General features: G+C 42.8%; 1 protein-coding gene across 1 annotated transcript; it reads left to right on the forward strand.

Moving 5' to 3' along the window:
* The first annotated feature begins 117 nt into the window (after positions 1 to 117).
* On the forward strand, positions 118 to 15,284 carry RAB35 (RAB35, member RAS oncogene family). The gene is made up of 6 exons (XM_030460390.1): positions 118 to 337; positions 4,121 to 4,171; positions 4,965 to 5,088; positions 11,765 to 11,889; positions 11,985 to 12,109; positions 12,657 to 15,284. The coding sequence occupies exons 1-6, from the start codon at positions 286 to 288 to the stop codon at positions 12,783 to 12,785; spliced, it is 606 nt and encodes a 201-aa protein (XP_030316250.1). The 5' UTR covers positions 118 to 285; the 3' UTR covers positions 12,786 to 15,284.
* The last annotated feature ends 1,184 nt before the right edge of the window (positions 15,285 to 16,468 follow it).

The raw sequence follows: 16,468 nt of genomic DNA on the forward strand, positions 1-16,468 counted from the left end.
CCCGGTGCTGAGGCGGTCGGCAGCCGCACCGCATCCCCTCCCTCCCCGCTCCCTCAGGGCGGCACGTGCGCGCGCGGAGCCCTCCCCCGCCGCCATTTTGCGCATGCGGGGGGGTGAGGGGGAGGGTGTGCAGCCGGCGGCCTCTGCCCGCCCTGCGCCTGCGCGGCGGCGGTGCTGTCAGTTCCGGCTGTTTGTTCGGGAAGTGGATCCGGCCCGCAGCCGCCGCCGCCCCCTCCCCCCCCTCCCCTCGATCCGCTGCTCGCGGCCGCTCCCGCCGCCCCGGCCATGGCCAGGGACTACGATCACCTCTTCAAACTGCTCATCATCGGCGACAGCGGTGAGGGCGGTGCGGTCCGGGGGCGGGGGTAGGCCGCTACTGGGGTAGCCGCCCCTCATCGCCGCCCGGGCCGTCAGGGGCCTGAGGGCGGTGGCGGCGGGGCCGGGCGTACGGGGGAGGCAGAGCGGCTCCCTCCCGGGGCACTCTCCTGGGACAGCTTCCCCGGTAACCTGCGGTGCCGTTGTGGCCCGTTCCCCGGCGTTCGGGTGCCGGTGTGGAGGGGCTTGGTCTGGCGGGGCGGGGGGCGGCGGCGGAGCCCGCGCTGTGGCTGAGGGAGGGGGCGCGTGAGCTTGGGCCGCCTCAGCTCCTGCCTGGTGCCCCTGCGGAGCTGCCTGCCAGCGGGGCTGTGACAAATAATGGCCTGGCCAGGGTGAGGAAGGGGAAGGCTAGGCGCCCGTGGGTGCAGGCAGCAGCCGTGTTCCTCCGGCATCAGCGCTGGTGCTGCTCCCGGGCACCCACCAGCCCGGTGCTGGGGTGAGGAGGGAATTCCCTTCCTCTTTGACAGGCAGTTTAAAGCATCGATGGGAAGGACTGGCTGCTCCTCAGCCCTAGGGACTGTTGTTTCCACTGTGGTAACTAATACGTTTTAGTATTACCTTAATTATTCCTTATGACTCTTCTTGTGCATTAACCTGAAGTCTCAGTTCTAGAGATTGTCACTTTTTAAAAAATATATCCTTGAGGAGCTGGTAACTTTGCGTATTCCTAGTTACAGCATAGGATGCAAATAGCTAAAGAACTTATGGATAAGGGGTAATGAGAGAGTTTTTAGAAAACATCCCTGCAAATACTGCTGCAGCAGTTTCAGAAACTTCTGGAGGGTCAGCGTGTGAACTCAGCTGGCGTCTGGTGCTTTACTTAAAGTACACAAGAGTTGTGACTGGGAAGATTGCTTCCTTCAGTCCAGTTCAGTGTTGGTAACACTCCAACGTCTTAAAGTTTAATTTCCATAAACTGGAGGAGAAGGCATCCACCCTCTTCTTTTAATAGAGGTGTGGTCCATAAGGCAGCAGGTCCTGGCATGCAGCGAGGCATCGCTCTCGGGTAAAAATGTAATGTTGCTTGATCTCAGCAGTTGTCACCTCCAGAAACTTTAGATAGATGTAAAAAAATCGTACTCTATGTCTGCATGAAGGGATCTAAAGAGGGAGAAAGGGCAACAGCTTCAAAACAGCTTGAAACCCTAGGCAGTTTTGGGAGCCAATGGGTTATTGCAACCAAATGCTGCATTCTGAGTAAAGTAGTAACCCTCTTGCTTGGTGATGACTTTCAAAACTGTTCAGGCAAGATAAACAGGATGGTGAAGACTCAGAAAGACAGCTTCTAATTTTGAAAAATTAAATCATATTTCTTAGCTGAGTCTTCTTTAGTCCCTGTAGTGTAACCATTGAGAGGGAAAACATGTTGTGAGAACTGTTGGTTCAGCTGTGGTTCTGTGTTGTTGTAATTAAATATTATTTTTTATGTGTATTGATTTGTCATTTTAGTTTTCTTGTTTGTTTTTTTGCCAGCCCCCACTGGAAAGCTCCATCCCTGCTTTCACAAAACAGTTTGCTTGCCTTGCTTATTGCTGTTCCTTGCAATAGGAAGTGGACAGCTGCTGGATAGGGTGATTATGTCTTATGTGCTTTCCCCTGTATGCAAATGTGTCAAGAGGATAGTAGGTCTGTGTGTTTTTAGAACAGGTCATCTTGAAAAGCTGCTGGTGATCTCAGTTGTGCCAGATATTTAAAAATAATACAGGTGATCTGTGCTTTTCATGTACTTTAATTAACTCTAACATTTAGTAAGATGTGGGGTTTAGAAACTAGTATGGCACAGAAATTTGCCTTTAATTCTGATTTTGCAAAGCTGGTAGGCCTCTCTTTTGTTTTGATTAATTTTGCTGCCTTTGACAAGCACAGAGGCTCTGCTAGCCTCCTTTTTGCAGCTCTTCAAATAGCTCTGTCTAGGAAGTGGAGGGTCATGAAGAGTGTGGTTTCTCTATACATGAACAGTGTGGGTCAGAGGCAGTGTTTGTTTAGTGAGATCGTTGTCATCGTGAGCATGTAGAGCTTCCTGAGTTCGGGAGCTGTCTCTTTGGAAGCTGCTGAGTGCTGAGAGCAGTCCAGACCTGACCATGTCTGTGCCGGGGTGGACAGACTGACAAAGCAGTGGTCATGGGCAGCCCCTGCAGCTCTGCAGCGTAATCTGGAGCTGACTGACATTCTCAGAAGGTGGTGTGGTCTGACAGGTCTCTGGGTTCCAGTATCTACTTTATTTTTATTAAGCTGGAGGCCAGGGCTGCTTGATCAATAAGTGTAGTACTTGCTGAAACGTATTTATTTTATTTTTCTTAAACTTAGCCAACTGCTATTTTGCAGGCATTTAGCTCTTGCTAAATAGCTAGTCCTCTGTTAAATTTAGGAACTATTCTGCTACCATTTTTCATCTCGGAGGTATTCAGTGTATGCATACTGTAATTTTACATTTTTTTAGTAGCATTCTTATTTTTCTTTAAGATTAGTGATACTCAACAGAAGTGAGTGTGTCTTCTCCAGAGCTCTGATGATTTGAACTCTTTGCAAATGAAATTTGGCTTACTGTAATCATGCAGATTTTTATTGCTCAGAGGGTTTTGGTTTTTTTTTTAGCTGGTAGCTGTCTTCTGATGCCAACAGCTGAGACCTGTTGGAGTTCTGTATGGTCTTTGCAAATGCCTTTTGCACAGGTTTACCTTTTAGAAGGACTCACAAGTTACACAGCATCAACACAATTAGTTTAAATAACCCCTAACTGAAATGATTTAATAGATTATCACCCTGGTGAAGTCAAATGTCCTCTTCATGCCATAGCAGATTTTTTTTTATTGGGGGATGGGGGTGGTGGAAGGGGCATTACCAGCAGAGATGTTATGCAGAGATAACACCTGTGAGGCATTCTGACACTCAGATTCTCTTGGCTGGGGCTGCAGGAATGAGTTTCTTAACACTTCTTGTCTGAAGCACTGTGAAAAATGCTTCCCTGCAATAGGGCGTGATTAGGGTGCAATCATAGAAGGAAAACCTGGATGAAGTGCTACTCAAAGCACTTAGAGAAAATGTTTTATGAAACATTTTGGCAAAAGGTACAACTTCAGAAAGGTATGTGTCCTTCCTCTTAGATGTGGAACAAGTCTGTTGTGGATGACAATACAGAACAATGGTTCCCAACTCCCCTGTTTGGTTTAGGTTTCTGTTAAACCGTGGCCATGATAACATAAGCTTTATAGTACCAAACCCTGGTCTGATTGTCTAAGTAGTCCAAATTCCACTGCTGTTCAGCACAGCATAAATGAATGGGAGGTGGTGCTAAACGTGATGTGCAAGAGGAATTCAACAGAGTACTTTAGAGCAGGGTTCTGAGTACTTGTTAATTAACATGGCATACTAACTTTTGGATCTTTCTGTAGCAAGTGAAAGCCTACTGATAGTAAATTTGCTTTTAGTTATTACTCTCTTATGACTTCTTAGAATTGATCACAGTTCAAAAATTACTCTTGGAGAGTTTGTCCCCACCTTCCTCCAGCCCTCAAAGAAACCCAGCCCTGTGGGGCTACAAGAAGCGCACTGATCTTGGAGTGACTGCAGTGTGCCTGGTCAAGGAGAGTACTGAGAGGACTAGTCAAGGTGGATGGTACTAAATTATCTGCTGAGAAAGATCCTAATCAGAGTTAAAACTGCAATGAATGGGGAAAATGCTGTTATTTTACCTGACACCAAAGATTACTTTATTCAAAGATCTTGCTGTCTTTGTTTGTCATAGGTGTGGGCAAGAGCAGTTTGCTGTTGCGTTTTGCAGATAATACATTCTCAGGTGAGTGTTTTGTTTACTTCACTAAGAGAAATAATCAAGGTCTGCTCCAATGCTGCTGGTTTGCAAGGCATTGTTCTTTTGCCTTTCCCCACGGAGACCTGGACTAGCAATATTGCTACCTTTGCTTCTCTTGGTATAAGCCCATACAAGCCATCCTGTCTGATCTTCACTTGCAACTGAAAGCCCTGCAATATTTAAATACTGACATGGCTCCAGAAATAGCTTGGGTTTTGTAGCTTATGCTGTACTCTGTGCTTCTTATTGGCCATTTGGGATTGAGCTTGATTGAATATTGTGACTAAACCACTTAAGTTTGTGACATAGCTAATTTATTGGTAGGAAACTCTTAGAACAGACTGCATTCAAACAAAGAGTTAGCATGAGCATTACAAGCAAACCTTTATCTCAGAAATTTCACAAGTGCTGTACTTGCACAGTTCTGTCCATTTCTTTGGATATTTGGGTGCTCACTCCTGACCACCAGTGAGGCAGAAGAATAATTTTATTTTGTAATACTGAGTTTTAAATTTTAATGGTAGCATGGGAAATGTAGCTTTATGGCTAGGAAAAAACAAACCCTGTTAGCTACAGATAAAATATATAAATCAGGATGAACTGATAGGGCATTTAAAATGAGAAGCAGATAGGGAGAACCTTGTTCTCCCATCCAGTCTGAGAGCTGCTACCAAATAGCATTCTGAAGCACATTTCTCTGTTTCAATTCAGAAGCATGCTTTGGAACATACAAAATGAACAAGACTTAGGTTCTTACTTACCTGTGCTTTCCCTTCAGGCAGCTACATTACCACAATTGGAGTGGATTTTAAAATCCGGACAGTTGAGATCAATGGAGAGAAGGTGAAGCTACAGATCTGGGACACAGCTGGACAGGAACGCTTCCGGACTATTACATCAACGTGAGTATAACTGGCCTTAGTGATGTGTATCTTAGCATATGAATCTTGTCGTTTGGAGTTACAGTCTAGATATTTTGGTGTTGCAGTTGTATAAGCAAATGATAGCTTTGCTGTCTATACAGTGGGACTTCTCTCACCTGTTTTAGAACCAACAGCAGTGGTGATGCTTTGGTTAGACTTGGAACTGGGATTTCATATTTCCTCACTTTTGTATCAATTTTGTGGTGGCTTTGTCTTATTCCAATGCTGCTATTTCATAAATGGTGGAACTGGAATTATTTCAATGGTCTGCATACACTAGAAAACTTATCTCTGAAGTCTGTCTAAGAAGGCCGTCCTCTGATTTTATTTTTTACAGAAGTTCAGAGTGCACCCCCCCATCAGTGTCATATAACTAATGAATAACTGAGATTGATTAATAGGATTCCCAATATTTAGTCTTCTTTTAGGACAAATGTGTTTTAGCAGCTATCTTTGTGTGGGCTTCTGTTGGAGACGCCCACATGAAGTTAACCTTTTCCTTGGTTTGAGTTCGGTTTCAGTCTCATTGTCCTTTTGAACAGTATGTGCACAGCTTTTCCTGTTCCTGAAGAAACCACACCCAGAGCTGCAGCAGTGGGAAATAAGAGTAGGATCTGTTTGTAAACTGATTGCTGTAAAGGTGGGACTGCTCCCCATGGCACTAGGGGAAGAGAAAAAAGCACACTTAGAAATTGAACTTTTGCTTCCTTCGGGTATTAACAAAAAATAATAATTCTTGAAAGACGTAGGTGTTTCATTAGATCTTTCATGACTGACTTGTTGTTTGGCTCCTATTTGAGAGGAGGATCATTTTCAACTAATGTATTGGTGAACTTAAGCATAAAAATAATGAGAGTGCTTGCATCAATCTTATGTCTAATCAGCTAGAAATGGCAAAGTTGAACCTGGTGTGTGCACCGCCCCTTTCCTCTGCTCTTCTATACGGATATTGCTGGATTACTTCCATTGTTTCTCAAGTGTTTGGCTTGAAAAAAACTCAGTTGCTTCTTGTGGGGTTCCTGTGTGTGACATCACTTCTTGTTTCAGTGCTGCAGGCAGCTTGGGGCAGGAAGCAGAGGGTGGAGGCAGCACTGCACTGCTGCAGCTCCCATCAGCTGTGCACACAGGCCAGTCACAGAGTGCCCCAATTAGTGCTGAGTCAGCAAATCGCCTTCCTGTTTTCAGATTCCCTGACAGGACTGGGAGCTGCGTTCATGAGTGTTGGTTCATGGGGCTGATGCCAGCTAGTTCCAAAAGCCATGGTGTCTGGCTTAAATGAGGAATACCAGGAAAGAAGGCTTTTTTTGTGAATGGGAGTAACTGCAGATGGGACTTTGTGTAGTATTTTATGTAAATATTTTTCTTTGGTGAACTTTTAAAATGGAGAAGATAAAATGGTTTGAAAGCATTTGTGCCATGATTCTTTTGAGCTCTGCTGCTGCTCTCGTTTTGCACAGTTTTTTACCAAAGTGTGCTATGTACTCTTGGGGAAGTGAAGGCCCAAGTTTTGCCTCAGTTTTGGTGAAGTAGCTACAGAATCTTCCATGGTGAGAGAGGTTGAAATTTTGTGCAACTTTAAGCAAAGAAGTTCATATGTCTGAGTGCATTCGAAGTGTTGAGGAGAATGCTGGGAGTGGTGGTTACATTGTGGTGTAACCTACAGCTAGGTTAGCTAACTGTGACAGTCTACCATTCTCTGATAAATTTTCAAGAGAAGTTCTGGACCTAAACATATCAGCTGTAAAAACAGGAGATAACAAGATCTGGATTTTAGAAATGGTTCCTTTTTTTTTTTTTTTTTTTAAACTGTCAAAGTAATACTGTAACTGATTTAATTATCCCAATCTTGAGTGACAAATTGAGTTACCATACTAGTATTTATGAAAGGGTTTGGCTACCAAATTATGGGTGGAGTGCAAGAGCATTGGCAACAGCATAGTGGTTGTTGCTTAGTCTTTAACTAGACTGAGGCTTAGGTTGAGGTTAAGAAGACAAAAAGTTGTTCCTTCAGTGTTACTCCAGCGCAGGAGGTCCCTTTACAGATAAAGGTAGAGTTCAGATTGATGTTGAGCCAAGCCTGGCAAGGAAGTCTGCAATTAGAGCCCATCTATTAATTGGCTGGAAGTATTGCTGTGTAGACCTAGAACTGTAAAATGGTAGAGATGGTAGGACGTGAATAGTAGAAAATTGGAAAACGTTAAAAGGTTATATACTGTTTTGATTTTCCTTGACTACAGCTATGAAAGCTGAAGAGCAGAATAAAGCTGTTAAGAAGCAGAAATGAAGCTGATGTGGAGTATGCTACAGAAACTCAAGGAAAATAAACTAGATCAGAATTACAGACTGGGAGGTTCAAAAGGCAGAAGCTGTTTTTACTGTCTATTAAATATAGACAGGGGATAGCTGGTGCCTAGTGGGAAGAGGAGGAGCCAAATTGTGGGAATTATTTGAATTCACCAGAGATGTAGCATGTCAGGACTAACCTGTATTAGCAAGAGTACTTCAGATGCATGTACAGAGAGTTTGTGTGCTTGGTTTGCTCTTATGGATAGGACTACTTTCCCATGATTCAGGACTGGGATTTTAGGATTTAAGGTTTAAATATTAGTTGCCTGATTCTAGCTCAGGATGAATAGTGGTAGCAGAGGGACTTTCTGCCATGCATTTGTGTGGAGTGCCGTAATGAAGAGAGGTACAAGCTTTTTGAGATGATAGAATTGCTGTCTCCTGTGACAACAGATGTGCTTCTAGGAACCTAAAACCAAGATGAGTATGAGAAGTTTTTTAGACGTCTCTGAAATTGGTTAGAACTCTAGAAGGCTGAAAACCAAGGAAACATATACTACAAACCAATGAAATATTATCCAAGATGTGGGATTTAACCCATGAAGCATCTGTCAGTTTGGCTAATTCCTGGTTTGGTTATATTTCTGGAAAAAGAAACCTGATGAACTGATGTAGTCAATACTCTTTTCTAAATCCGACTTTGCTACTGTCATGCTTTGTGAAACTTGTTATTAAAACTGCAGATAATAATCTTGGGAAGCATTTATTAGATGATACCTGAGAACATACTTATTGGCTTCCTGAAGTGGGAAGTACTCCAGTGTATGTTCTCTTCTGCTTAGAAGGGTAGTGGTCAGAGTTGTGAGGGTAGAATGCAGGTGACATGATGAGTTTGGTTAACCAGTTCTGAAGATTTGCTCTGTCAAATCTGCAGTATTAGTATGTAATGTTTCAAAGGCAGTAAGCTTATGTCCTTAAGCTTCTTTAAATACGATTCTGTAAGTAGAACAAACAACTTAGGTGGTGCTGTCACTGTTTCAACTTAAATGTCAACCACATTGTAAAGCCTTTAGATGTCAGTAGCTTTTTCCAAATATATGGAAGACAGTTGTCTCCTACCAAGCATCCAAGGGCATATATGGGTTGGATTTCATTGTCTTTCACCTCAGTGGGATACTTTCATGGACATTCTAAACATGATTAATAAGTTCTATAACTTCTTTAGGAGCAGTAGCAGGTTCTGTTTTTTGATGTTTTCAGAGTACATGAGAGAGCACACCTGTAGCATGTAGAGAACAGCTAGCATCAATCAGCCTGGGAATGGGAGGCTGAGATTCAAAACTTCATTTCTTATCTGCTGTCATTTCTGTGGTCTCCATCTTCCCTAAAATGTGGATGGGAGGAAGATAAGGCATTATTTCTCCAGTGTCAAAGCCTCAACTACCTCTTGGTTGCCAGAAGCACAAAATTTACACCTACTCTTCCCTGAATGCCAAAAGTCCCATCTGTTCTCTACTTGCCAAAGCCTACTACTTGTTATGAAAGCAATTCTGCACTGCATCATTCTGAAATTTGAAGTTTGGATAAATTGGATTTTGTTTTCGAGTACAGTCCTGAACTTGGGGTTGGCAAATCTTTGCTGTACTTGATAAGCCTAAAATGTTATCTAGGACATAAGGCTGTATCTAACAAATGACAGAAAATAGCATGGCCAAGCTGTGTGAGAAAAATATGTATTCTGGGGCTTGAGATGGAGAATGAAAGGTAGTCATGGTCTTATCTCTGAGGCTGCTTAAAAGATAGTGTCAGCTGATGGAAAAAGTGACATTTTAGTATAGATGAGGGGTTGGCAACCTTTCTACAACAATGTGCCAGACAATTTTCCCTTCCAAAAATAGAAGCAGTATATGCTGGTAGGAACTCAGCGAGAGTCAGGGGTTGCTGTCTCTCACAAAGGAAGATATTTGTGATGAGGTTGTTTGCAATGTTAGTGTTTTGTGGCAGGGACTTCCAGCTCCTGCAGAGTTCTGAATGCTATAGTTGTCTGTGATGCATGGTCCAGTCCATAGTCCTCACCCTAGGAGCACACAATGACTGTGCTGATGGTGTGCCAGGAATAGGGTCTATATGTGCAGGGTGCATGTTATTTCACTCTCTGGCATCCCTTCTAGAAGAATGCACAGGTGTGTGGTCAAGGTAAGAGCAGCAGGGTGCTTCATTGGGTCCTCTGGTTTGGATAACTGGAGTACCATCCATGGTTTTGTGGTGTGCACAGCAGAGCGAAGCAGCTCTGTGTAGGTGTAGCTGAACCACTGTGTTTCTCTACAGGCTGAGTGTTGTCTTTGCAAATGTAATGCTCAGTGTTAGGGAGGATGTGGTAGGTCACCCTGAGGGTTGCTGAATTAAAAGACTGTTAGGTAATATGGAAGAGTTTGAATGGAAGATGATTAGCTTATTGTTTTCCAGAGCCTTGGCAGGATTGGAGATCTTTCCCTTTCTGATGCTATCACGTGAAACAATATTCCTCAAAACCAGTGTGCAGTACATGTCAGTGCCAGGAGAGGCTGGACTGTGTTTGCAACTTGTGGATTCAGGCTATGGAATACTTTTTCTTATAAAGGATTTAAGTTATGAAATAAAGTTGAGCTTGTTTTGAAAGAAAGTACAAATGCAGTGCTGCAAGTTTTAAAGCTGTTGAAGGAACTGATTGTAAACGGACTAGAATATCTAGAAGCGCAGGGAATAATTCTTACCTGAGTTATTTCTTGCCAAGGAAAGTGAATGTATAGCATAAATTACGAGTAAAGCATGGCATAGAAGTTGAATTTGTCTTGTGAAAGTGCCCAGATGAGCAGCAGGAGCAGGCTGTCCTACTTACATAGAGTATGTATTGTATCAGAGAGGAGTACTGATACCCAGCAACTAATACCAGAAAGTGATCATGAGAGAAAAGAGGTGAGGGGGATGCATGTGCTCTGTGAGATGTCTGTGGATGTCTGCCCTGAGGTGGCTGCTGTTACAGAAGGGATGGTGCAGCTAAAAGTGTAGAAGAGATAGTGACTTGCTCAAGCATCATTGGTAGCAGAAGTGAGCTGAAGCTTTGAGATCTTCTGAAAGGTGTGGTGCATTTGGATTGCATTAGAAGACTTTGAATGCCAAAGGTGTGTTTGCTGAGTTGGAATAAATTGTCAGAGAGGACCAGAGTGGTCACAGTGGGCATCTCTGAAGTGCAGTGGAAAGGAGAGTGATTCAAGAGGTGCTCATAGTAAGAGATCAAGGTCTAGAAACCTTAACAGCCAGTAACCTAGCTGTTACAATTTAAGGGAAAATCCTAGATTTTGGTATGCTGGATTCTTGATTTTTTTTAAGTAAAAATATTAATATTGATCATAAGAAGGAGGAGGAAATGAAAGAGAAGAAAGCAAGCCACACAAAAAATAAAAACTGGATGCTGGCAAAGACCTCACTGTTGATTGTTTCAATTTACTTTTCTTTTTATTGTGTACTTTTTGTGTGTGTGTGAAATCTGCCTAATTTGCAATAGGGAAAATACCTGCTAGCCTTGTGAATATGCCTGAAAACAGAGATGGTGAAGCTTTCTTTTATTTTATATAGCATTCTCATGATGCAGCTACTGTCTGCCCTTACTGGGTCTATGCAGGTGATAATGTTGGGATTTGGATTCAGTTGTTTTTCTTATATATCAGAATTGCTCATCATCTCTTAAAGGTGCTGGTTGACCAAGACTAATAGGAACAAACTGAAATGAAGCTTATTTTAATCATTTAAGGTAGCAGAGCACATTGAATTCACATATGGAGTCGGTCTGTTGAGTAGGAAGGTGTGATCAGAACACAGTCCCTCAGCAAGACAAATTTTTGTGAGCTCAAGAGGATTGTGACTGAGGGTTGAGTATATTTTTGGAGATCTGCTGAAATTTTAGTCTGCAAGTGATCTTTCACAGATAAGAAAATTACTGGAAAAACCTAATGAGCACAAGGGTTCCCATCACATCCAGTTCTGAGAATGTACTGGGGGCACCACTACCTTTTGCTCACATAGATGGAAGACACTATTAATCTTCGAAGGCCTTGACAGCCTGAACAAGGAAGTAAACAACAGTCTTTGGACTTTGAAACCTACTTGTATAAACTAAATGAGCAGGGAAATCTGTAGGTTTAAAGAAGTAGCATGTGTTCTAGCTGTTTTAAAAGAATTACTTTACTTCCAGTGGGAAGAAAATGGAGATACCTGATCACCCTGCCTGGGGGATTTGTTATGGGTCTTGTAGAACTTATGTGAAGGAGAAAGAACTGAGGAGGTTATACCTAGCTTGAGCCAACATTTAATGTCTTTTCCTGCTCCACAGGTATTACAGAGGAACACATGGGGTCATTGTTGTCTACGATGTAACCAGTGCAGAATCTTTTGTGAATGTAAAACGATGGTTGCATGAAATTAATCAAAATTGTGATGATGTCTGCCGGATACTAGGTAAGTTCCTAAGCAGAGGGTTACAACATCTTATTTTGTGGGCTGACTTCCTGAAGTATCAAACTGACTTATTTTGGTTTTCTTTCCTTTTTTAGTGGGGAATAAGAATGATGACCCAGAGCGAAAAGTGGTAGAAACAGAAGATGCCTATAAATTTGCTGGGCAGATGGAGATCCAATTGTTTGAGACCAGCGCCAAAGAAAATATTAATGTGGAAGAGGTAATATAGAACAGAAAAGCACAGATAAAACAAATTTGAAGTAATGGTATGGGGAATATAACAATTACATTCTTCCTATTGAGGAAGAAAGATGCAATACTTTGTACAAGTTGTAAGTAGGTAAAATGTCAAGAAGAGGCATCCAGCTGTGTTTGGAAGAGTTGGGAAAGTGAAGTGGAGGACCCCACATTGCATTTGCACTAGCTTTATGTTCTAATATATTGGGCATGTTCTCAGGAAAGACTTGACACTAGGGAGAATGGTTCTAGGAGGTAGGACTACCTGGACAATCTTCACTCCTGGCCTTTGTTGCCAAGATGATCTGGTTTTGTTTACAGGTGTGGGAAAGGAGTTCAAGTTGTTACTGATTTAGCTGGGGAATGGGTCGGGAAGGTCCTGGATTGCTGCTTGGCCCATAAAGGATTGAGGAAGATCTCTGAGCCTTTATAGAAATATCTAGAGAAGTGGAGTTGCTTCAGAAGAACAGCGCCCCAGAAAAGCTGGCCTGAGTTCCTGGGTGGTCTGACCTTGCATGTTTCTCTTCCAGATGTTTAATTGCATTACAGAGCTAGTCCTGCGAGCGAAGAAAGAAAACTTAGCAAAGCAGCAACAGCAGCAACAGAATGATGTGGTGAAGCTAACGAAGAACAGTAAAAGGAAGAAGCGGTGCTGCTAATGCCCTTTCCCTGCTGCAGAGACTCTGCTCTCAGACAGATCAGCCCCTCCAGCTAGACTCGGGCAATTCCACTGGGGCAGGCTTTGGGAGGACTTTCTCAGTTTTGTGCCGTTATTTAAAGATTATTTTTTTTCTCCATGTTTTCTATCAAGAGGCGCTGGCACCTTACAACTTCAGTGCCAAGAAGGTATCGGATGGAATCTTGCCCCCTCTCCTCCCCTGCTCATTCCAGTGCGCCTTGTAGACAAGAAGGACATTGCCTACCAAGTGGACTAATTAACCCAAGAGTTTGTATATAATGTATATTGCTTTAACCAGCCTCGCCTCCCTGTTGTCGCTTTGGCTTATGCCTTCTTAATGTCAACCAATCATGGATTGCAGAGTTCATCTTTTTAAAGAAAATAGTACAAAGTTCTTAGTTTGAGTTGGCCCCAGGTTGGCAGTAACTGCTTCCTGGGGCTTCTAGCTTCATTTCTGTCAAGCTCCAGGCTGGCAACTGGTGCCCCTGGGGCCTATGGCTTCATCTGGAGCTTCAGGCTTTTACTGGGGCTCTGGCTTTGTTTTTCTAGGTACCAGGATTGCAGGTGCTGCTGCTGGAGCCTGGAGTTTCACTTCACCAGCCTCTGGGCTGGCAGCTGGTGCTGCTGCTGGGGCCTTGAAATTCAGTTTGCCATGATCCAGATTTGTGGCTGGGTCGTTTGGTTTCATCTTCTTGTGCTGCAGCCCAGCTGTTTCTGTGCTCTCCTTCAGTTTGTATCAAGATACTGAAAAACAAACCGACCTGCAGAAGTGGAATTTATTTGGATAAACCTCTTTTTTCTTTTTTTTCTTTTTTTTTTTTTCAGAAAAGCCAGCAAAGTTTAACTCCTTTGACCTCTGCTTCTGGTTCTGCCAGGCTCTTAAGTGAGGGTCCATTTCTTTTGAGAACAACAAAAAACATGTGATTCTGCCAAAAACCCCCAAACTTCTCTTTGCCCTGTCCACAAATAGGCGATCTGAACTTGAATGTGAATTTTGGTGGCAAAGCTTTTGTTTTTGAGAGAGAAAAGGCATGAAAATAAATCCAGCTGTTCTGGATTGATGTCTGAATATGAAAGCTGCTGCAGGATCATTCCCAGGATTCTTCTGTTAGAAAGGAGGACTGCTGTTCTGTGGAAAGAAATGGAAAGCTTGCTTGGTTGGGTTGTGGTGGTGGAGGATCACCCTTTGAACCAAACTGGCTTGTGATGTTCAGCAACATTTTCCTGGCCCTTATTTGCTTTTATGGGAAAACGAGGGCTCAGTTCATCAAACTGATTAGGTGTAGTTAAAGGTGGAGAGTGTGTGTGCGTGTAACAAAAATATCAAATATCTGAGCTGAAAGTACATGCTCAGCACCTGAATAATTGCCTATATAATACTAAATTTTTCCTTAAAATGACTAAAAGGCATGGAGGGTATGACTTCCTTTAAGATCTTGAGGGTGGACGTACAGTTTGTCACTGAGTGGCCCTGTGGAAATGTTGGCCTTAGTTTGGTAGGATATGATTCACCGATGTCCGTGAGCTTTGAATCAGCTCACTTCTCTCCCTTCCTCCCCCTCCCCAGGAGAGGCTAAATTTTAGTCACTTGTTTTGCCTGCATTTTTTTAGATTTTTATGGGTTGTGGTAAGAGCCCTGATAATACAATCACATCACAATCAATCACTTTAAAGACTTAAAAAATTGCAAACCATGAATGTGTAACACATTGGGTTTTTAATCAGTTCAGGTGCTGGGAGTATGTATCCAGCTGCCTTCACCCATCTTTTTTCTTCACATATCTTTCATTGGTAACCCAAGAATAAGAATGAGCTGGGATGATTTTGCCAGTGTGATAATTCTAAGACTCGAGCAGCTATGGAAGGTGGCAGCTTAAGAGACACCAGTCCATCCTGTCTGCTTTCTGTGCCCATGGAAGGAGCTGGGTCAGTCCTCAGAGCCTTCCAGTTGAAATGAAACTGTCCTGTGATGGTTACAGATGAAAGGGCCCAGCTGCATCACTTTGGGACTCTTGTGGTAGCATGTGTGCAGATCTAGGAGGGAGTAACTTCATATAGGCAGAAGTAAAGAAAATGTCTGAATTTACTGGAAATGATGCAATAAAATGAGGAACTGGTGCACCCAAGCCTGGAGTGTTCTCTTATATGGAAAGATTGGTCCTCTTTGAGTCCAGGTTTTGTGCCCACAGTTTGAACCCTGCCAGTCCAGGTGTCCAACTGCCTGGCTTGAAGTGGGATTTTTTTTTTCTTTCTTCTAGAGCTGGCTGTAGAGGAGCAGTTATCTTTCTGCTCATGCCACTGACTTTTCAATTGGAAGGGGTGGGGACACTGTCTCTAGTGGTGCTGATGTGAAGTTTCCTAAATGTTGAGCAATGGAATGTCTAACTAGTTTGCTAGGATTATTTCTGTAATGAAAGTTTCTAATTATGCTTTTTAAATAATTTTAAAAAACTAAAAATAAAGGTTACAAGCTGCCAAATCTTTTTGATGCTCTGTTTCCTCTGCTGTCCAGCATCTGGAGGTGGAGGGTGGCAAGCCAGGGGTGAGCTCTTCTGCCGAGTTTTTTTTGGTATTGGGAAAACCACAATTAATGCTTTCAAATGTTTAGTTGCTATTCTAGTTTTTCAGTGTGAATGAAAGAGTAGGCTAGAACTGGTAACCTTATTTCTGCATGAAAGAGTAATGCTTGTGATTTTGCTAGAATCTTTTGTCATTCTGTTTTACAGAAAGTGTTGAGTAAGCTTTGAAAGCTTCTCCTCGAAGGCAGCAGGTCAGACCCTGAGTTGATTAAAAAGCTTCTGGAGCCTCTCCTTGGTTTCCCAGGAAATGAAGGTGTGTTTCTGTATAGGAACCACACAGCCCTCCCTGTGCTGGCTACCTGCTGTTCAGGTGCCTTTGAGGCACGAGCAGGCTGTTGAGGTCAGGTCCTCACCCCTTGGAGACGTGTGACCAAGCTTGCTGGGGAAAGGTGCCTTTTCTTCTGTCTGCCTGTGACCATGCAGAGACAGACCTGAGGATGTGTGGATGGTCTGAAGTGCAACTGATGCAAGCTGGAGGTGTTTCATTGTCCATCTGTGTTTTGTGTCTGAACTCACTAAAGTTTGAATATCCCTCCATATAAAGGCCAGCAAATTATTAAAATGTCTGGCAGGCAAAGGTGATTTACAAGTTCACCCTTTCTGTTTTCCTAGGTGGCTGGAGATACAAATGCTTCAAATGTTTTTTTCTCCAGACTGTTCTCTTCTGAACACATGCAAGTGCTTTAAGTGGTGGAATTTCTTGGGAATGATGAAGTACTAGAGATGCTGTTAGGTGTTAATATCACAGTTCAGAAAGTGAGTTTGTTTAGCAGGTAGGTAAGATAAGCACTGACTTGAAAGCTGAGACAGTATCATATAAATGATTGTTTTATTCTGAAGAGAACTATTTACAAAAGAAGTAGAACATTGTTTTTACTAAAAATATGCCTTTATAGATTTTTATAATATGTATCTTATAAAAACCATACATTTATTTACATTACTGCTACATACAAAAATTACAGCACTGTGGTATATGTACATATCTATAGATACATTCTTTCTGCTTGTCCCTGCTGTGTGCTTTTTCCCTCAGTCTAAGGGGATCACTGCTGCAGCACCCAGACATATCCTTTCTTGGCTT

Source organism: Calypte anna, chromosome 15 (assembly GCF_003957555.1).
Source record: "Calypte anna isolate BGI_N300 chromosome 15, bCalAnn1_v1.p, whole genome shotgun sequence".
Classification (NCBI taxonomy): domain Eukaryota; kingdom Metazoa; phylum Chordata; class Aves; order Apodiformes; family Trochilidae; genus Calypte; species Calypte anna.